This window comes from Eleutherodactylus coqui, unplaced genomic scaffold, assembly GCF_035609145.1.
Source record: "Eleutherodactylus coqui strain aEleCoq1 unplaced genomic scaffold, aEleCoq1.hap1 HAP1_SCAFFOLD_28, whole genome shotgun sequence".
Taxonomy (NCBI): Eukaryota; Metazoa; Chordata; class Amphibia; order Anura; family Eleutherodactylidae; genus Eleutherodactylus; species Eleutherodactylus coqui.
Genome location: NW_027101783.1, coordinates 201,367 through 223,921, shown reverse-complemented (window position 1 = coordinate 223,921; position 22,555 = coordinate 201,367). Strand labels below are relative to the sequence as shown.

At 45.5% G+C, this 22,555-nt stretch overlaps 1 protein-coding gene across 1 annotated transcript; it reads right to left on the bottom strand.

The window, feature by feature from the left end:
• Positions 1-964: 964 nt before the first annotated feature.
• LOC136591284 (polyadenylate-binding protein 1) lies at positions 965-22,165 on the bottom strand. Its single transcript, XM_066588504.1, has 16 exons — positions 21,812-22,165; positions 12,114-12,329; positions 10,716-10,909; positions 10,520-10,635; positions 9,659-9,798; positions 9,475-9,569; positions 5,942-6,079; positions 5,772-5,867; positions 5,180-5,449; positions 5,008-5,098; positions 4,738-4,848; positions 3,942-4,099; positions 3,322-3,406; positions 3,112-3,242; positions 2,924-3,023; positions 965-1,380 (listed from the first exon to the last, which is right to left on the bottom strand). The coding sequence occupies exons 2-15, from the start codon at positions 12,304-12,306 to the stop codon at positions 2,931-2,933; spliced, it is 1,911 nt and encodes a 636-aa protein (XP_066444601.1). The 5' UTR covers positions 12,307-12,329; positions 21,812-22,165; the 3' UTR covers positions 965-1,380; positions 2,924-2,930.
• Between the last annotated feature and the right edge of the window lie 390 nt (positions 22,166-22,555).

The following is a 22,555-nucleotide window of genomic DNA, read 5'->3' as shown; positions in this document are numbered from 1 at the left end:
GGTGACATCTAGTGGTCAATTTGTATTACAACTAGTGTGCTTGAAATCTGTTGTGTGTCACAAGAGAGAACAAAGCTGGAGGGATCTGGAGGGGTAGAGTTGCATATGAATAGAAGATTAAAACTGCATTAAGCCCTTACCAACGACACCCCCACTGATCAAAACTTTTCTTTGATGTGTCAGAAGTGGGATAAAAGCAGTTTCTCTCAAGCGGTTTCTTAATATTTCAGCAGTGTATATGACTTGACAAATGGGTTAACTTTTTCAACTTGTTGATTAGCTGTGCTCCTACAGTGACATCAGCAACAATTTGATTGATTTAAGTGTCATTGAATGTCTTGATTACTTTTCTTCAGGATAGGTCAACAGATCAGCAGGGGGTACGCCGCTGGTAATCCCCAACAATCAGCTGATTTCACAGGGCTGTCACTATGAGCAGCACAGAAAACAGATTGTGCAGATCATAGCGTAGCAACCCAGGTTGGTATTGCAGACAACTATAGTTAGTGTACCTACATCCCACTTTGTTCAATGACGGCAGCACCAGGAATCAGCTGACTGGTGGAGAAGCCAAGCAATGGACACCTGTTAATCATTTATTGATGCCCTTTCCTGAGGACAGGTCATTAATAGAAACAAAGCCAGAAAGTCCACACAACCCCTTTAGGCCCAATATCCACCCCCGCTGGCTCACAAATCTTTTGGCACAAGCGGGCATGCACTCGAAAATGGCAATACTCGCTGAAGTAATTTGCCTTAGCGAGTACGCTCGCTCATCTCCATTTAACACATTTCAAGAAGTAACAGGAAAAAGATGCTCCAGAATTGATACTTGGGGAACACTAGTTACTGACAGACATGTCAGGACAATTCCTTTAGAAGTAACCTCTCAGTCATTCTGAACGGAGTAGTTTATACTTGGAGAAACTTGTAGAGTTTATACCAAAGTAACCAGAAATTCATGTAAGGTTTTAAGTAATTTTATTAAAGCAAGAAATTTTATAATCCAAATTATGTTTTCGCCCAGCTATCTTTCCCACAAAAACCAACTGTGGCGAAATTCTGGGCTTTTCAACAATAAAGAATTACAAAATCAAAGAAAGGAATGCTTAACTTCTCGTACTGTTTTTCAAAATGCCTTTCCCCGGGTCTTAAAAAACAATTCCATTTGTGTTTTATATTTTACTATTTTTTTGATTTTTTTTTTTTATTTAATATCTAGGACTAGCACTGATAGGCCAGACCTGGCATTTGTCTGTACGTAAGCATTGTCGTTTCCTTTCCTTTTTTATTTGATTTTATGTTTTGCAGTGTTTTTCAGAGATTTAAGGTTTTTCCATGTTTTGATATTTTTCTCAGATGAAGTGAAGTCCCATTTGCCTAGAAGAGAAAAAACAAGCAAGCAATTAATACACTATATTCTATGTTCTGTGATACGTTTAAGGAATATGCCTGTCCGATCACAGTATGATGTAATGCTATGGTATTACATCAAACTGCAGGAGTGATCAAGGCATCGAATTGCCACAATTCTCCGCAGTCAGCCTGTCAGATAGTCTTGACCATGGAGATCTGTCTGCCGGCTCCTGCCCCGGGCGGCAGCTCCCACGGCTGAGAACCGCCGCGGAATACCGCAACACTCATGGACAGGGGGCCTATTGCATTATTTACACCAGACAATGAAACTCCGAAAAGAAAAAGAAAAAAAAAAAAGGGCTTTGATCACCCTGTCTCCAGGAAAAAAATGTAATAAAAAGTGATCAAAAAGTCATATGCATTCTAAAATGGTACCAAAGCAAACTACAGGACGTCCCGCAAAAAATTCAATATATCTTTGGAAAAAAGCACAAGTAGTACAGCAAGATACAAAGCTACACAAGTTTAGTATTGGAATCGTACTGACCAAAATAAAGTTATCATGTCATTTTTGTTGCAGTTACTGCGCCATAGAAAAAGGTTGTCCCTTTCTCTCCACTTAATTTTTTTGAAGTTTCTCAGTACATTATATGGTACATTAAATGGTTCCATTGAAAAATACAACTCGTCCTGCAAAAAACAAGCCCTCATACAGCGACGTCAATGGATACATTTTTTAAGAGGGAGGAACTACTGAAAATTTGAAGGAAAAAAAACACTCCGTCATTAAGTGGTTAAAGGGGTTCTGTCATTAGGGGGAAAAAATCCAATTCTTACCTATTCCTCCCCAGGTAGTATTCTTGGCACATTCTCTGGGCTCCTGCACTCCCCTGGGTCACCTCGTCCCGAGCCAAACAATTCCTTTTTTCTGTGATGTATCATTCATTCGCAGGCATTCTGCTTTCTGCAGGTCAGTGTACGCTACGTCACTAGCAGGAAATGACAGATCCTATGCCAGACTATTACCGCAACTGCACGAGCGGGGTCTAGCGGCAATAGCATATGAACACCCGCGGTCAGACACTGCATGCACAGTTGCGGCAGTAGCCCGGCATGGGATTCAGCAGTTGCTGCTAGTTAGTGAACACTTAGTCACTAGTGACAGGGTACACTGACCTGCAGGAAGCAAAATGCCTGTGAATATACGATACATAACAGGAAGATGATCCGGCCGACTGGTGGTGAGGTGACCCATGGACTGGAGAAGCCAAGAGAAGATAGTCGATAAGAATACGTGACAAGGCTGCCAGGGGAGGAATAGGCAAGTATTTATTTTTCTTCTTCTAGTAAGAGAACCCTTTTAAGTAAAATACTTGCAGTGACTACAAAGTATCCTAGTCTGCAACAATGTTTTGATTGGCAAGGTGAAAATCATGCTCATTATATAGAAATAAAAAACTGAAAATAGACTTTAATCACTACAAGATAAATGTAGAGACTGAAATGCCATTTAGAATTGTTTCAGGCACCAGCTTGTAAACCCTAAAAAAAGGAAAGCACAACTTACATGCATGTTAAACTGCGGCCACTCCAGTAGCGTTGTTCACAGCCTTCTGTGCAGCTTCTTTAGCCTGATGGGCTTGCAGCACAGCAACTGCTTCATCAACCTAAAATTAAAAGTCAAATTTAACACCAGACCTCAATACTACACTTGTGATGGCCTCAAACAATGGTACACACTACACTGCGAATTACCTTAGAGCGGAGAGATTCTGGTGACTCAAGCATGTGGAGAAGTTCAGAGTTATCAATTTCCAGCAACATGCCTGTGATTTTACCAGCCAGTGTTGGGTGCATGGCTTGAATAAGAGGGAAGAGACGCTCACCTAAAAGCAAAAAGCCTCAAGTCAAACTTTATCTTCTATCAGTGTGCAAAAAATATAGCAGTAGTGAAACTGTACATACCTAGCATTTGTTTCTGTTCCTGTGGAGGAGCAGAGGCCAGCATAGAAGCAGTCAAAGGCTCTTGTCCTTGCACATGGACAGCAGGCTGTAAAGCAAATGTGCTGCATATTAGGAAACATCTTAACACAATCTGAGGTGTCATCTGGTTTCAGAAAGTGTCAAGTTTAATTTTAGAATGTAATCTGTATGAAGACAGTGATTTAGTTTGTGCATATCTCTTATGCAGATTAACTGTTAAGTGTAAAAGGTACCCATATGCCTTAGATAGCAGCCCAAACTGTTCAGACTGACAGCTTTCCCTCCCAAACCTTGCAAATTTATGCATGCATTCTCAATGAAGAGGGAAATCCGGTGCTGCTAGACATCAACAGCAGCTTATCTCCAATTACAGGAAAGGTTTCAACATCTTAAAATCCAACATGCCCCATAATCCTCAAACTATCTCATGTGTTTAGGAGAGAAGAGTCAGGACATCCCTATACACATATGGTGAGCGGGTCTCACTGGAACAGGGTTTCAGCTGTAATTCATCTTATTTGGGCACCTCAATTTCAAGTCAGATTATGGCCTTCAAATTCCTGTTTTCATATCAGAACATTCATCTATAAATCAATCCTTACCTGCTGCATAGCAACTTGTGGCTGAGCATTAAGGTGTTGCTGAGGATTACGAACACCAGCAGCATATTTATATTGAGGAACAGAGCGCACGGTGGAAGTGGCGGCTGCTGCAGCGGCGGCTGTAGGACGAGGTCCCATTGTTTGGGTTGAAGTATTTGCTGTAAGAGAAAGAAAGAAAAGCAAAGAAAAATGAGCACTGGTTAGGGCTTATTCACACCGCATGATACACAGGGAACAGAACCTAGTGATTTCAGAAGGTTCACTCGTGTGTACTTCTCATGCGATACCCAACATGTCCTATTTTGGGGCGTATTAAGCACCAATATAAACCATAGAATTAAATGGGCCAGCACGAATATGCAGGAAATCTGCATATTTGTGCATCTCAACAATGGCCCTTCAATGGGTTTTTTGAGCACATAAAAACTATTTTCATGTGCAAAAATTCTACAGAAGGGCTGAAACAGGGAGACACAAAAACTTGATAACCACCCCATGTAAACAGGTAGTTATTAATCTATGAATGACTGCATGTTTACTGTGAATATAGGCAGATGGCAGGAGCGATCCCCAGCCTTCTCCGCCTCCATTCACTGAGCAATCATTGCTTGTGTGTGAAAGCACAGGATCGGTTATCACTGGGAAGACTGTTGGGCGCTTCTGTGCATCCATAACCAGGAATAAAACTCATTGTCAGGTATATTTTGGAACATCCTTTTAAAACTGAGAAAAATGCAATGCTTTGGGCCAAGACACTGTGCGTGAAAAACTGGAGGTTCTACAGACAAGCACTTACCAACACGCTGAGCTGATACAACACGTGGGACTGAAGAGGCTGGTCTCATTGTACTGAAGGTTGGAGGTCTTGGAGCAGCAGGTCTGATGGCTCCTGGCATATTCTGGAATGCTGTAGGAAGGTAAATTGATAATTCAGGTTACTCAAGATAGTAGTTTAAAACTCAGCCTAACATGGCATGAGCCAAATTTAGTTCACTTCAAGATCAGGTTATCTGCACCAGTAGTATTATATTACTGTACAAAACGAGCTATTCAATGTAGGACTTACGGTGGGGTCTAGCACCTTGTGCCGTCCAACGGGGATTGGGTCTAAGCTGAGCTATTTGTCCAGCTGGGTAGTATGCAGCACGATTTTGAGCCTAAAGAGAGAACATGTATTTAACAAAGACTTGCCACATGCACAACAGATTCATTCATAGGCTGGATGTGTCACGACATACCGGTGGAATAGCTGCCATGAAGTAGCTGGATGGTGGTGGTTGATAAGGATTGATGACTGGGTTGGGTACAGCCCTCACACTGGCCATTCTCTGCATATACTGGTTGGTCAGATGGGCTTGACGTTCCTCCTTGCGTTGTGCCAAGGCAACATATAACGGCTTGGTGGCCACAATCCTACCATTCATTTCTGTGACAGCTTTGGTTGCCTCTTCTGGGGAGGAGAAACAAACAAAGCCGAATCCTTTGCTGCGTCCACCTTCCATCATGACCTGAATTAGAAAGATATATTTGAAAATTAGGTATAAAACACAAACTGGGTGTTGAAACATTTAAGGTCCTTTTAAACAGGACGAATGTCGGGCAAACTATGCCCGACATTCGTCCCCCGTGTCTCCGTGCTCCTGAACGAGAGCTAGCAAAACAGGATGGTTCACGGAGTGGCCATTCCACAATTCAGTTTTGCCTGTGGACATGAGGCCTAAATCGACTGAAAGACGTGAACTATTACACTACAAATACAAATTCTTTGGTAGAGGAGAAAACGTTCCAGTAAACCGTAAGCATAATTATGTTTAGAAGACATTTGCTCACCTTTGCACTGGTGATGGTACCGAAAGGAGAGAATTCTTTTCGCAATCTTTCATCATCAATTCCATCATCAAGATTTTTTACGTAAAGATTGACTCCCTATAAAGATGAAACAATTAATAAACCTCACTAATCTAAGGTGTACAGAGAAAACTAGAAGTCAGTCAACTTACCTGATATCTGGTGATTCGGTCCTGCTTCATTTGCTCAAACTTTCTCTTAAGCTCAGTTTGCCTTTCAACTTTTTTCTGGGCTCTTCCAACATAAATAGCCTTACCATTCATGTCTTTACCATTCATTTCATCAACAGCCTAAGACAAAAATGAAAGTTAGCTCCCAGAACTAAGCCCGAGTTACTTTAGTGCTTAAAGGAGTTTCCTAAGGGCACACACCCACTGGCGGTTTTTCCCCCTCTTGCGCTGCGAGAGAAAACACTCGGATCGCAGCGCAAGAAAAACGCTGCGATATCGTCAGTGTTGTCAATGGGGCCAGCGGCAGCAGCTATAGCCCTGCTGAAAACATACAGAGAATATCGGGACTTCTGCCACAGCTGTGGCAGAAGTCCAGCATGCTATCCCATTGCTTTTAATGGGGTCGGCGCTGCTGCCAGCCCCATTGAAAGCAGTGGTTTTGTGGCAAACCACAAAATCATCCCTACCTGGTTTAAGAAAATAAAAAATAAAAAAAAATGAAAAAAAAAAAAAAACTTTACTCACCTCTCCACTGCTCAGATGTGTCCTCCAGCTGGCTCCCCTGCACTGCTGACCAGCACCTTCATTTTTTAAATCCCTGCCTCCTGAAAGGGCTGTGCTGATTGGCTGAGCACTCATCCAATTACAGCCAGCGCTTAGCTATTCATCAATGAATGTGACAGCTGTGGCAGAAGGCCTGATATTCTCCTGATGTTTGCAATGGGGCTAGCGCTACTGCTGCTGGCCCCTTGAAAGCAATGGCAATATCACCATATTTTTCTTCCGTTGCGAGACAAGTGTTTTCACTCGCTCTCGCAGCACAAGAGAAAAAAAGAAACTCCAGTGGGTATGCGCCCTTATTGTGACGAAAATGTAGCATGACTGCATAAATTTGTGCATGTGATGTCCACAGGGTAAACTGTTTATCCTGTAAGTTCTTTGAACAGTACAAATACTTATTGCAGAAAGCAGTTCTGAGGGAGTTGCCATCATCCCTTGGATAGGAGTGTCACATTTGAAATGGCCAGCTCCGCCACTGGAATGTTTTTTTTCAACCGGCCTCAGGATACAAAGCCTTTAAAAATCCCAGTAAGTTAAAGGTTTGTTTCTCCTTTATTTTTGTAACTGTATGACACAGTCTTAGTTAAAAAGTTTTGTACTAAAATTTTAATAAGCTTAAGGCTCATTTACACGCAGAGAATCCTTTTAAACAACTGAAAGATTGAAAGTTTGTGATTGTGCATAAAGTGTTAATCAACACTAATGTCTATTAACACTATCTTCATTTGCATGCAAGAGGGCCTCCAGGAGCGGTTTGCAGAGACCAGCATGTGGGCTTAGCTCTGCACACAGCTGCATTGTTCTCCATGGGGCTGCTGGAAGAACACAATGTAATCTGCCATCTCCCACGTAGAACACAGCAGTACTTTATCTCTGCAGCTGAAGGATGGATTTTAGGTTCACCTTAAAAATCATTGTTCAGATGGAGTGCACAATGGTAACTTTACATACAATGATTGTTGACAATCAACCCAGTGAAGCTCACTCCTGTGCTATTACACAGGGGTGACCATAGCTGAAAGTGCTGCTGGAACAGAGGAGAGACAGACAGGGTGCACTTTCCACCTGCCTCCATTCACTGTAAGCAGGCAGTCATTTAGAACTGAATGACTTAACACTCCATGGCTAGTCGTTCAGGTTGCTGCATGCAGGAACTAAATGACTGAACTATAGCTCAGTTTCTGCATGTAATTAACACAGGACATCATTTAAACTCCCACGGGAGCGTGGGGATTTGAACTCTGAACGATCATCCCGTGTATATGGGCCTTTCATGTGTGATTTATGCAACCAGAGTAGAAGGGAAGTGCAAGATTGAGTGACAGGATTAACCTTTCAGTTACACCCACATCACGTGCTGGGAAGGTGCATGCATGACAATCTTAAGCATTTATAGTAGAAGCACAGGATATGGCATAAGTGTGATAACTTCATCTAACTGAAGGAGGAGTCATGTGACCCTAATTCGTTTATTCACACCAACCACAGGCACTGCAAACTTCAACCAGTTAAGAGGCACATCAAATGCTTGTGGCATTTCCACAATATACTGCAAGCCATAAGTGTTTTAGGGAACCTGTAACTAGATTTTCAGTTCCGAAACCAGTTTTCTAAAGATGCCTTTTGACAAAAAGGTGTCCGTTTTAGCATAAAAAAATAGAAATAATGAGGGGGAAAAAAAAACCAAAACAACTTACAATACAGAGTGCACTTTATGCCGCTCTGAGAAGTCATGCAGTTCTGGCTTGTATAACATCTGACAGGCTTGTATAAGCTATTACAAGTCAGCTACTGTGCCATCAGGCAAGAATAGTGAAGAGAGATAGACTAGCCCCAGGACAGTAGCATACCACCAGGGCCAGGGTTATGATGAAATATCCCACAGCCTGAGAGAGCAAGGAAAAAACTGGATGACTGTCAGATGACTTCTCGGTTAATTTAGAATATACTGTATTCTAAAATGTTAAAACTAGACACAACAAGGGTACACTTATACCTCCAGCAGTATAGCCGAAATTGCAAGTTATTCTCCTGTTCACAGAGTACGGATTGTTTTGCCGTTTATTGATGTCTCACCGTTGAGACCCTCACTAATCTCTAGAATATTGGGGGGGGGGGGGGGGGGGTGTCCGTATTCCCTGTATTCACTGCAGGCTTTCCGCATCCCCTACAGTGAGGAGATTAAATGGAGCAACAGTTGCGGAAGTACGATGTGCTTTATTAAATTTTCAACGGGACTACTGGAGATAGCCAAGCGCTTGCTGCTGGGCTATTTCCATTAGCCCCACTGAAATGAATGGATCGTTTACTGCTTTTTCCTCACTGTGGATGGCAGAAGCATTCCTGCAATAAGAGGGGAACACTAACCCCCATTCTCAGGATTGGTGGAGGTCTCAGCAGTGAGCCTCCCCTATCCTGTGGACAGGGGCTAACTTGCATTTCTGATACAACTCCTTTAATGGCTGAGAATCTAGTAAAGTACAGGTCTAGTTTTTCCAGCTACAAGGCATTAACAAAAGTGCATCTTGTTTGGCAACACAAAGCCAATTTACCTAAACTGCTTGCGGACAATTACATAAATTAACCATAACATACTGCAGTCTACATGACGGGCTTAAGCTTAAACGATGCTGAGCATTGTCTAATGCTTGACTACACAACTTTAGTAGTGTAACTGCTTGTGTGATCCACTTATTTGTATTACAAAATGATGCAACATTCAAATTCTGTATTTAGGTCTAAACACCCAAGGAAAAGTTTCAGGCAACTAAAGAGGTCAAGTGCTAAAAGGCAGCAAAAATATGCAATGTAAGACTGGTTTATGAACAGTGCTCGTTTAGGATCGGGTTTATATATTTCCGTAGGGAATGACCATGTCGGATATTTGGGTCGCATTACTTTCGCAACTCACCAAGGAATGAATACTCTATAGCGACTTTTCTGCTTCAACTTACTTTTTGTGCATCCTCGTGTCTCTCAAAGCTGACAAAGCCAAATCCCTTGGACTTCCCACTTTCATCAGTCATAACTTTAACACTAAGAGCTGGTCCTACAGTGAGATTAACACAAGTATAGTGATTAACACAAGCGTGGAACGAGATAATCACGAGCTGCAAAAACTGTGTCAAAGGTCTTTACCATATTTGCCAAACAATTCCTTGAGCCGTTCATCATCCATGTCTTCACCAAAGTTCTTGATATACACATTTGTGAACTCTTTAGCTCTAGCTCCAAGTTCAGCTTCTCGTTCCTTACGTGACTTGAAACGGCCAACAAACCTTTACAGGAAATAATATCTATGAATGCATATTCCACATGTATTAAAGTACTGTATTAGGAAATCTATAGGTCCATTCACACTTTTACTGCGATTATCGTAGCATTTCTAATAGCGGTACAACTTATTAATTTTAATGAAGCCTCGTGCACCTGTGCTCGAACACGGCATCTGCTCTATTTTCGTGGGGTCTCGGGTTTATCGCACCCCATCAATGATGGGATGCGGTAAGAAGAGCTGTTGAACTCAGTTTAAAAACCGCCAGTCAAAATTGCAGTAAACGTCGTTTTGCGATGCTGCATGTCAGTGGCTTAAAACAAACCATTTAGTGTCAACAAAACTTGCATAGTGTTGAATCTATGTGCAATGTATAAAAACAATGTCCACCAAAAATTAACTGGACTATCCAATAGCTATTGCTGCCATAGACCTACATTGGACTAAGCACATCATCCGATTACCCTGGGTGTCTATTTTGGAGAAGGCCACAGCCAGCTATTTCCCGGGAGAATGTAGTATTACAAGGGAGTACTTCAGAAGAATGGTCATCCATTTAATACAAGGGCTAGAGTTCACCAGAAAACGACATAAAGACCTAAAACCCATTCTGGCTCAGAGGGGAAATCAAAGTAGAACACGACACCTGGAGTAAATTTCTTCACAAGCCCTTAACAATACAATAAAGTAGAAATTGTCTATGAATGTTACGTAGGGATACATACACTTTGCGGTCATTTAAAAGCATGCCATTCATCTTGTCGATGGCCCTCTCTGCAGCTTCCTGGGTTTCAAAGTGTACAAATCCATATCCCTTCGATCCATTTTCATCACAAACAACCTGTAAGTACAAATAAGTAAGTTACAAATTGACAACATGTAACAATAAAACCTTTAAAAACATCTAGAAGTAGTGATTACCTTGCAAGACAAGATATTGCCAAAGGCAGAAAATGTATCGTAGAGGGCTTTGTTATCAATGGATTTGTCGAGATTTTTGATGAAAATGTTGCCAACACCACTCTTACGGAGAGATGGGTCACGCTGAGACCACATGATGCGAACAGGCTTGCCCTTAATGACATCAAAGTTCATGGTATCCAGAGCACGTTCAGCTGGTAAGAGGGGAAAGAAAGAAACAAACCGTTATACACGAGGTGCTTTTTTAAACGACGAAAATGCGTTCCTATGCTTGAAAAGAACAAACGAGTGAATCCTCTATTCTCCAGTCTCCCTGCATGTTCCCCATCAGCAGCCTGAAACCCTACATCACAGTGAAGACCCAGAGCTGCTGGCAGGGGCATGCAGGAAGACAGGAGAGTATTTGCTCGTTTGTTATTTTCACATATGGGGAACCTGTTTTCACAATTAAAAAAAGTAATACCCTACCCACAGGGGATTACGGAGACCCCTGCCAATCTCGAGAATGGGACTCCCATGTCTAGTTCTCCTGTCACAGAGAGGGTTGCTTCTTCCCCTGCAGCAACATCACTCTGAATGGAGCACTGGCCGAGCATGCAGTCATTGCTCCATTCATTTCAATGGGACTGCTGACACCCAAGTGGCACTCGTTTGGGCATTCCTGTCACGAGAGTCCTATTATTGAGGCTCAGCGGGGGTCTCAATTTAGGGTTGTGATGCCCTAACATTGCAGTAAAGGCAACCATTCCCCTTAAAGGGGTTGTCCCGCGCCGAAACGGGGTTTTTTTTTTTCCAACCCCCCCCCCCCCCCGTTCGGCACGAGACAACCCCGATGCAGGGACTTAAAAAAAAAACCGCACAGTGCTTACCTGAATCCCCGCGCTCCGGTGACTTCTTACTTACCGGTTGAAGAAGATGGCCGCCGGGATCTTCTCCCTCGGTGGACCGCAGGGCTTCTGTGCGGTCCATTGCTGATTCCAGCCTCCTGATTGGCTGGAATCGGCACGTGACGGGGCGGAGCTACACGGAGGCGGCATCCTGCACGAGCGGCCCCATTCAGAAAAGAAGACGACCCGGACTGCGCAAGCGCGGCTAATTTGGCCATTAGACGCCGAAAATTAGTCGGCTCCATGGAAACGAGGACGCTAGCAACGGAGCAGGTAAGTAAAAAACTTCTTATAACTTCTGTATGGCTCATAATTAATGCACAATGTACATTACAAAGTGCATTAATATGGCCATACAGAAGTGTATAGACCCACTTGCTGCCGCGGGACAACCCCTTTAAGACCTGTCCTCTAAACTTTAGGCCAATTTTCTTTTTGCATAGTTGTTATGATTCGGAATATGTAAGCCCCCCCCCCCCCATATGATCATACGTATATACAAAGTTCTTACCATCTGCTGGCTGCTGGAAGTTGACGTAAGCATAGCCAAGAGATCGCCGGGTAATCATGTCTCTGCATACTCTGATTGACAAAATGGGACCAGCAGGACTGAACTTTTCATACAGCATAGCTTCTGTGACATCGGGGTGGAGGTCCCCAACATACAGGGAGGCCATGGGGTAGCTAGGAGCACTTGGATTCATATTGGCTGGTGGTTAAGGTTAAACTGGAAGGTAAAAAAAAATCATTAAATTTCACACCCAAAATTAACATTTCAGTAATTGCTTTAAAATAAAACAGGTAATCAAGTCAGAAGACTCCAAGTAAGAGGATAAACAGGTTGTCCAGGGTTTTCAAAGATGTGGCAATCGGGTCACAATAAAAAAAAAAAACATACTGGTTCAACCTCCACCAGTCTTGCAGTGTTCTGTACAATATACACGTCTCCTGCAGCCAATCGCTGTCCTCAGCAGCTGTCACATGACCATGTATAGGACATTATCGCGGTAGGGCCAATGGGGAATTGAACCATAATTTCCTTTTAGCACAGTTCTGATTCTAATGCTTCTTTTACGCCTCACAATCCTCATTTTGCGCAAGTGTTTGCGGTCACGCAGCCTGCTTAAGAAAATCATTGCGAACCGTTCTCATTCAGTGTTTCAGATTCCTAGGTGAAACACAGAGTGATCCGTAATGAGAAGCAAACGCTGATTTTTATGCCGGCTGAAACTGAACGACAAACAAGTGCAGGATTCTCTTTAGTCGACGACTCGTTCAGCGATTTTCAGATTCATTGTTCCATCTAACGGCATTTTTAGACTCAGTTATCAAAATACCAGCCCTTCTAAATCACTGCTATCCATTAAAGGGGTGTACCAAGATCACAAGTTATCCCCTATCCACAGAATAAGACGCAACTCGCTGATTGGTGGGGGGGGGGGGGGGGGGTCTCACCGCTGATACCCACCGGTTGAGAAAGGGAGTGGGGTGTCCGCCACCCGGGCAGCTGATTGCATGGGCGGCAGCACTTGTTTGAGCAATGCAGCCTCTTGAATGTTTGCAGAGTACAATCCAGTACTCAACATTTCTTTGCAGCCGTTTTGAGTACCGCTGGGTTGTCCCACTGAAACGAAGCTTGTAGTACTTAGAATGCCGTACTTTATATTTCAACGGGACAAGGCTCAGGTACTCAATGGCTGCTATTAAAACACTATGGCACTGAAACACTTAAACGGTAGCAGTAGTCAACGTGTGCTGTCTGTTCAATCAGGCGATTGGTGGACCAAATATGGATGGTTTATCCTGAAGACAGGCTATCAGCTTTTATAGGGACCCTGTCACCTCTGAACAAAACCAAAAACGGTCATGTTGCTATTCGGGGAGCCGGGTTGTTTTTATTCTAGTCTGCTCCCCTGTTCTCGTGGCGTTCCCCGATTTAATCCGTTGCACGGCACAAAAATCTGACTTGAGATCGCCGTGCACAAGTGCTCTCCCATAGACTACTGAACAGTGTGTGCATGACATTCTGAAAAGTCAGTCAGTCACTTTCATGCAGAGCACAGACTTCATCATGGGACCCATGACAAAGAATACATCCCCTCAGCTCCGTAACCTTCCCGATGCATGACGTAGGCCGGCTGCACACGACCTAATCGGATTACGACCCGGCTCCCAGCCAGAATCCATGCGTACCTCTCATATCTTTGCTGTACAGTGGATGGTCCACACGGCGAGCCGTCGGACATGTGCAGTACAGATTCTTTTTTAAACCCCTGCTTTCCCCACGTCATCGAATCCGCAACCTTTCCGCAATGTCAATGGACTTCAATGGAAGCAGGCCGTGCGGAGCCCGCACAGAAATAGTATTATATTTTACCCCACAAGCAGAAAGTCGCAATTGCTTTCCGTTCGTGTGCCGGAGTAATTTTTTTTTTTTTTTTTATAGCATGCTATGGGCAATATTTGCTGCGCACACCCGCTCTGGGTTCCACAACGCAAATCCACCCGTGTGCAGCTGGTCTAAGTTTGATACTGTTCAGATGCCAGGTTCCCTTTAAAGCCTGAATAACCCTTTTAAAATGGGTTCTCCAATCACATTTATCACTACAGAAAAAATGGATAAAGAGGGCTAGACCCCCGTTGTCACTGGTGCCTAAGAGAAGTCTGAGTGGCCTGGCATGCACAATGCCTCTATTCAAAGTCTATAGGGCTGACAATCAGCTGAGGAGGAACGGAGTCAAACTGGTTCCTGCTGTGGCATTACTGGCTCCTAAATTCTGGACTTGCCCCTCTGAGGGACGGGGGACATGGACCCATACTCCGGATAGGAGAGTGCCCCATAGGTTCACATGGCATATTCTGATAGGGAGATTCTCATAGGATTTTAGTGACACTCCTAAATCAAACTATTTAAACTCCATTACAGCCCCAACATGTGAGCCGGGAGGCAGAAAGTGCTTGATGTACTTCACTATAAACCTCTAACACATGGACTCAAGTCCTGATCCCACCCCAAGATCACATTACTACCGCAATACTAGGAAAAGCACAAGAACGGTTATCACTGGGGCGGCCTGTGGAGAATCTGTGGCCCGACACAGCGCCCCGTGTAAAAGCACCCTAGGAGGGGCGCTGGGAAAGGATTGCTGACCAGAGGGCACCGAATCCACAAAGATCGCCCCCTTTTACATGAGACCAGGAAGTGAAGCCATGGGATACTGAAAGTGGACAAGGAGGAAGATATTTACAAGATTGTGCACTAATTACTATTACTGTATAATGTGGTTCTAGCACCAATTTAGCCATTTTTGTTAGTGGGAAAACCCCTTTAAGAAAACCCCAAAGCCCTGCATGCTATACGTGGGGCATAACAACCCGGAGCGCAAACTGTGCTTCCTTTATGAATCGCTCACCGCCCTTACAAACATCTGTGCCAGCAATTACACCCTCCAAAACTAATCACACTTCCGGTCATCGGGGGTAATAAACCGCAGCCCTGTTTTTGAGGGCTTGGTTTTTTTGTGTGGCGCACGGCAGTTTTCATTGCCACCATTTTTAGGTACATATTATGTATTGTTAAATTTAGTTTTTTGGGCAGGCCGAAAAATCTGTTCCTGTTTTCTGCAGAGTTAATCATGCAGCATAAATGACAAGTTTTTTCTGTAGACCGGTACAATAATATCAAGACTTAAAAAAAACGTGATGCTTTGGGAATTTTTGATTACATTGTTACCCTCAAACTCCTCTTTTTCCATGGACGGAGCCCTGTGAGGGCTTGTTTTATGCGTGAGGAGCTGTAGTTTTTATTGGTACCATTTTGGAGTACACACGGCATTTAGGAACACATTTATTGCTTTTTTGGGAGGCAAAAATGTGCAAATGTTGCCTACTTTAGGTTTTTTTTTGGTTTGTTTTCTAACAGTTCTTGCTGCGTAGGATAAATAGTTATTGTACAGATATAACACTAAACATGTGGGTGTGTAAAAAAGGTTTACACCAACAGGGTTGTTTTTAATGCACACAATTTATTTTTTACATTTATGCCATAAAAGCTCTGACTGCTATAATGCACTGAAGTACTTCTGTACTGCATTGCATTATCTCTCGTGTGGGAGCCCTAAGGCCTAATGTCCACAGGTGGATTTGATTTGCGGAACCCACGCGGGAGATTGGCAAATCAAGCAGCCCAATAGGGATGCATTAGCATCCACAAAGCATGCTAAAAGCAGGCGCAGCAACAAACCGAGGGTCTGTTTAGACGAGCCAATTCCTCATTTGAACGACTGGAAGAGGTCAGCGTTCGCTCTCGTGCGGCCTGGTTATACAGCCAGATACATTGTTGGCTCGTTCAAACGAGAAATCGCTCAGTCGCTCACATTTGCTGCATAAGTGGGTAAGAACCACTGAGCGATCCGTATTTAAACCTAATGAGCCAAAGTTGATTTTTTCCAGCCTTGCACTCGCCTGTAAAACGGACGAATGAACTAAACGAATATGGTCCACTTTCACTTGTTGGAACAAGAACATAGTGATTCCAGCAGCACAACCAGCACACCATGCTCTGCGGGGGAGTCGTCTGGGGGGCTCGCTGGCCGTCAGACTGACTCCAAGGACTTGTTGGAACGACTTTTTTTGAGATACTAGTTTGTGTACAATGGCCTTCTCTTAGGGCTCCTGCCCAGTGTCGAATATTTGCTGCTGAATCCGCGGCGGGCGTCTGCACTGTGGATCCAAAAAGCGCTCCTGGCATTCTATGGGAAATAGATTCTCCAGCACACTTGTGGAACCAATTGCAGTTTCCGCAAGCAAAGGAATGATAAAAATAAATAATCGCAGCACGCTCCATTTTTCACAGATGAGGTCAATGAAAGACGTCCGATCTGTGGCCCTTCCACAACGACATTGCGGAAAGGTCACGGATTCCACGTCAGCGCTAGGCGATGACGCAGGAAGAGCTGCAGTTTAAAAAAACATCTGTACGGTATAAGTCCGACGGCTCGCCGTGCGGACCATCCGCAGCGCAGAAGAAAATGAAACTAACCAGGAACGCGAGTCCGCCACTGCTGGTGGTGTGCAGGGGGCCTTACAGTGCTGTATGAGGAATATGAGGGGGAACCAGGTGAGGGGTTTTAAATAGTCACCCGCTCCCGCGATCCAGCCGTGATGTCCGTTGAAAACTCCTATACAAGTCTTTCAGAGAGTCAGATATTTGTATTGCACACATATCAGATGACGACAGCAGGTGACTATATAATATCCCTCACACGGCTCCCCGTCCCCAACAGCGCCATAACTTCGTGTACAGTGTTGTGGGGACGTGACAGGTTCCCTTTAAACCCTTAGTGACAGCCCTAGTGTGTTTTACGTCCCGCCGCTACACAATGTGTATAAAGGGAGATGGTGGAGTGATCCCTCTCCATACATTTCGGGCGCTGTCTGTTTCTTACAGCCAACATCTGGTGGCAACAGCTCCGATAAGCTGCATGGCTGGCTGGGCCAATTAACCCTTTAAATGCCACCGTCAATACTGACAGCATTTAAATCCTCAACCAATGTTCGGGGGTCCTGTATGGCCCCTCGTGAGGAGATCGCAGGAAGCCGTGCAGGTGTCATTGCGCCTAGGGGCCTTCTGAAAGGCCCCAGGGCTGTCATGGCAGAATGCCTATCAAGCCGTCCCCGCGGGGTGGCATGACAGACTGCCCATCAGAATGCAGTATGATATAATGCTATGGCATACTGCAGGAGAGATCAAAGCATCGCATGTTGTTGCCCCCTCTGGGGACTAAAAAACAGGCTAAAAATAAGGAGGAATAAAGTTTGCCAATTATATAAATAAAAAAAGTTTTAAAACCCTTTTGCCATATTTATAATAAAAGAATCTAAATAAATTAAAAATACATATTTGGTAACGCTGCATCCGTAAAAGTCTGACCTGTCAAAGTAACGCATTATTTACCCCACGCGGTGAACGTCGGCCGAAAATAAAGAACATCCGAAATACGCTTTTTTGGTCACAGTCTCCAAAAAAATGCTATAAAAATGCAATCAAAAAGCCGTATGTATTCCAAAATAGGACAAACGCAAACTACAGGACGTCCCGCAAAAAAACAAGCCCTCATACAGCTACATCAATGGATAAATAAAGGAGTGGGGGTGGGGGGGGTGGGGGGGGGGGGGGGGGGGACACGACACGAAAATGGAAAAAAGCTCAGTCACTAAGGGGTTAACATTTAAAAATGAAACTTCCCTTAATGCCGCGCAAACGTCCTGCGGTCTGTGGGCCCTACTGGGTGACTGCCGCGTGTCACCGGCTGAGAGCCCGGACGATGGAGGACTAAACCAGCGCTGCATACATGTGACATCACAGTCAGGTGATTGCAGTCATTACACTCGTAAACCTCTGATTGTTCAGCGAGTCAACGGGTTTCATCTTCCAAAACGCATCGCTGCACGCGACTTCAAATAGATCACAATCGTTCAATAGTTAATAGTACTAAGGTAGCGCAGCCGCATGCACATTGTGGCATGAGTTAGGCGATTGGTTTTCATGCACCCTAAGGGCTCATGTCCACGGGCAAAATAAGAATTAAAATCCGCAGCGGATTTTAACTCTTCTCCTGCCCACGGATCCGCACCCCATAGGGATGCATTGACCACCCGCGGGGTAGATAAATACCCGCGGATGGTCAATAAAAGGGATTTTTAAAAAAATGGAGCATGAAAAAATCTGGACCATGCTCCATTTTCATGCGGGTCTCCCGCGGGCTTCTATTGAAGCCTATGGAAGCCGTCCGGATCCGCGGGAGACAAAATCGGGATTTACTCACACGCTCCGTTTCTTCTCTTCGCGGCGGCGCCATCTTCTCTCCGTCGCGGCCGGATCTTTTTTCTTCGGGACGGCGCATGCGCGGGGCACGTCACCGACGTCATCATGCGCATCCGCCGAGCCGAAGAAAGAAGATCCGGCCGCGACGCAGAGAAGATGACGCCGCGGCGAAGAGAAGAAACGGAGCGGATGGGAGGTGAGTTTATTCTCATTTATTCTTATTTTCAGCCCTCATGTCCGCGGGGCAGGAGGGACCCGCTACGTAGCGGGCCTGATTTTCCCCGTGGACATGAGGCCTAAGGCCTCATGTCCACGGGTAAATTAATATTTAAAATCCGCAGCATTTCTCCCGCACGCGGATCCGCGCCCCATAGGGATGCATTGGACACCCGCAGGTAGGTAAATACCTGCGGATGTCATTTTTCCCTGCAGACGCGGATCCGTGTGCAGGAAAAAATCCGGACCATGCTCCATTTTCGTGCGGGGCTCCAGCAGGCTTCTATTGAAGCCTATGGAAGCCATCCGAATCTGCAGAACACCTGTAACATAACTAAACTCACCTCTCCGGACGCTGCGGTTCTTCCTTCCTTCCCAGCTGGATCTTCTTTCTCCGGCCCAGCGCATGCACGCGGCACACTGCCGGCATGCCGAGCACATCCGCCGGGCCGAAGAAAAGATTCGGCCGGGAAGGAAGAACTGCAGCGTCCGGAGAGGTGAGTTTATTCTTTTTAGCCTCATGTCCGCGGGGCAGGAGGGACCCTCTACGGATTCTCCATGAAGAATCCGCGGCGGGCCTGATTTCCCCGTGGACATGAGGCCTTAGACCTCTCTCTCTCTCTCTCACATGCGCTTTTTACCGCGGAGTCTTGATCGCAGTAGAGTGCTTCTATTGATTTCGCCGGGGGCCTCGCAGACATGCGTTTGAACGCGGCGGTTTCTAACTCCGCTATTTTCAAGCGCTGTCTGCTACTTCGCCGCGTTTTTCCGCTTTTTAACATACCTCATCAGCCATCACAATGATGGGGTGCATGAAAAGCCCGTGTCCGAAAATGGTGGTCAACATGGCTGCGTTTTGCCGGCACTGTGCGACAGCGGGCTTAGTGTCTGTCTGCACAGGTAACATGCACCACCGATCACTTTACATGGCGCCCAACAGGCGGCACGTTAATGGCACACGCAATACGGGGCGCAGCGGGCACATAGAACACCCGCAGATTACAGCGGAAAGTCTGTGGCTATTATGCCAAGATAACGTTACGGCGATTGTCGGCACGCAGCAAATAGACATTGCGGGCGCAACAAAGCCGCATGTGTACGAAAATGTGCATTATAGAAGAATCAGCCAGAATTTCGAACACGAAGATTTATTGTTACTGCAGACGCCTGAGCCGAGGGAAACTGCCAGAGTGTAGGAACATTAAAATAACGGGGTCTGCACTTGTGCCGGGGAGCAACAGAGGGCACTCATACACACACCCCCCGGCCTCTGTGAGGAGCCCACCAGCAGGTAGGTGTATGAGATATATATACACACCCCGGCCTCTGTGAGGAGCCCACCAGCAGGTAGGTGTGAGAGATATATACACACACACACCGGCCTCTGTGAGGAGCCTGCAAGCAGGTAGGTGTATGAGATATATATATATATATATACACACACACACACCCCGGCCTCTGTGAGGAGCCCACCAGCAGGTAGGTGTATGAGATATATATACACACACACAGGCCTCTGTGAGGAGCCCACCAGCAGGTAGGTGTATGAGATATATATATATATATATACATATACACACACACACACGCCTCTGTGAGGAGCCCACCAGCAGGTTGGTGTATGAGATATATATATACACACACACACACAGGCCTCTGTGAGGAGCCCACCAGCAGGTAGGTGTATGAGATATATATATATATACACACACACACACACACACACACACACACAGGCCTCTGTGAGGAGCCCACCAGCAGGTTGGTGTATGAGATATATATATATACACACACACACACAGGCCTCTGTGAGGAGCCCACCAGCAGGTAGGTGTATGAGATATATATATATATATATATATACACACACACACAGGCCTCTGTGAGGAGCCCACCAGCAGGTAGGTGTATGAGATATATATATATATATATATATATACACACACACACACACACACACACACAGGCCTCTGTGAGGAGCCCACCAGCAGGTAGGTGTATGAGATATATATATATATATATATACACACACACACACACACACACACACACACACACACAGGCCTCTGAGGAGCCCACCAGCAGGTTGGTGTATGAGATATATATATACACACACAGGCCTCTGTGAGGAGCCCACCAGCAGGTTGGTGTATGAGATATATATATATATATATATATACACACACACACACACACACCCCGGCCTCTGTGAGGAGCCCACCAGCAGGTAGGTGTATGAGATATATATACACACACACACAGGCCTCTGTGAGGAGCCCACCAGCAGGTAGGTGTATGAGATATATATACACACACACACACACACCCCGGCCTCTGTGAGGAGCCCACCAGCAGGTTGGTGTATGAGATATATATATATATACATACACACACACACACACACACACACACACACACCCCCCGGCCTCTGTGAGGAGCCCACCAGCAGGTAGGTGTATGAGATATATATATATATATATACACACACACACACCCCGGCCTCTGTGAGGAGCCCACCAGCAGGTAGGTGTATGAGATATATATATATATATATATATACACATACACACACACACACACACACACACACACACACCGGCCTCTGTGAGGAGCCTGCCAGCAGGCACATTTACACACAGGGCTACTGAGGGGCAGGCAGATCATATATATATATTTTTTTACACACTCAGCCTCTGTGAGGAGCCCACCAGCAGGGAGGTGTATGAGATATATATATATATATATATACACACACACACCGGCCTCTGTGAGGAGCCGGCAGGCACATAATATACCCCCCGGCCTCCGCCAGGAGCCGACAGGTAGGTACATATTACACCCCGCCTCAGCAAGGAGCCCCCCAGCAGTTAGGTACATATTACACCCCGGCCTCAGTGAGGAGCCCATCGACAGGTAGGTACATATTACACCCCGCCTCAGCAAGGAGCCCCCCAGCAGTTAGGTACATATTACACCCCGGCCTCAGTGAGGAGCCCATCGACAGGTAGGTACATATTACACCCCAGCCTCGGTGAGGAGCAGACAGATAAGTACACATTACACACCCGGCCTCCGCGAGGCTCCCGCCGGCACGAGGCCATCCCGTCAGCACGGCGGCCGCTCTGCGCACCTCCCGGGCCGCTCCCGCCCGCCCCGCCACAACTCACCGATGTCGGAGCGTCTCCTCGGCTTCCTGTAACGGTTCCGCTGCGGTTTTCTCTTCACTTCTCTTCACGTTGCTTATTCCGTTTTTTTTATCTTTTGTAGTTTTTTTTCCTCTTGCGTTAAAACGAAGAGCGGGCGGCGGCGGCGGGGCGTCCTCTCTTGTTAAAATCAACTGAAATAAAATAAAAGGTGCGGAGGAGGAGCTGAGGGGATTTTTCTGGGTTTTTTTGAAGGGATTTTGTGCTTTTTTTTTATTTTTTTATATTTTTTTTAATAATAAGAAATGTGTGCCGAGGCTCCGGAGCACACACCACACACAGCACTAACAGCCGGGGTAGAGGGGAAAAGGCCGCAGCCCTGCGCCGCGCTATTTATACGGGCGCACGGACGTACGGCGTGCTCTGACGCGGCTGACGTCTGCAGCGCGTGACTGCGAGGGGCGTGGCCTGCAATGCTTCGTGATGCGCTCTCCGCAGTGGCCGCCATTTTGTAGGTTGATGACGACGTCGGCGGAAAGTTTGACTACGTGGGCGAATACGAGAGCCGAACGTTACCGGCGATCGATTCTATAACGTTATTGACGCTTACTAACGGAGTTGCTAGGCGATTGAAAGCAGCAGCGTCCTAAGATCCATCATGGACTACAACGTCCGGCATGCTTTTCGACGCTTTTTGCTGCCAGGAAGTGGCAATGCATGCTGGGAAACGTAGTTAAATATTTGGAAAGGCGTTTTTTTTTACCGACC

Bases quoted from the DNA above. Each gene is read 5' to 3' on its own strand.
- LOC136591284 (XM_066588504.1), bottom strand. From the start codon at position 12,306: ATGAATCCAAGTGCTCCTAGCTACCCCATGGCCTCCCTGTATGTTGGG. The intron at 10,636-10,715 runs GTAATCACTACT...TTGTACTTACAG, and splicing joins GCAATATCTTGTCTTGCAAG to GTTGTTTGTGATGAAAATGG. The intron at 9,799-10,519 runs GTATGTATCCCT...TTTCCTGTAAAG, and splicing joins CTTTTAAATGACCGCAAAGT to GTTTGTTGGCCGTTTCAAGT.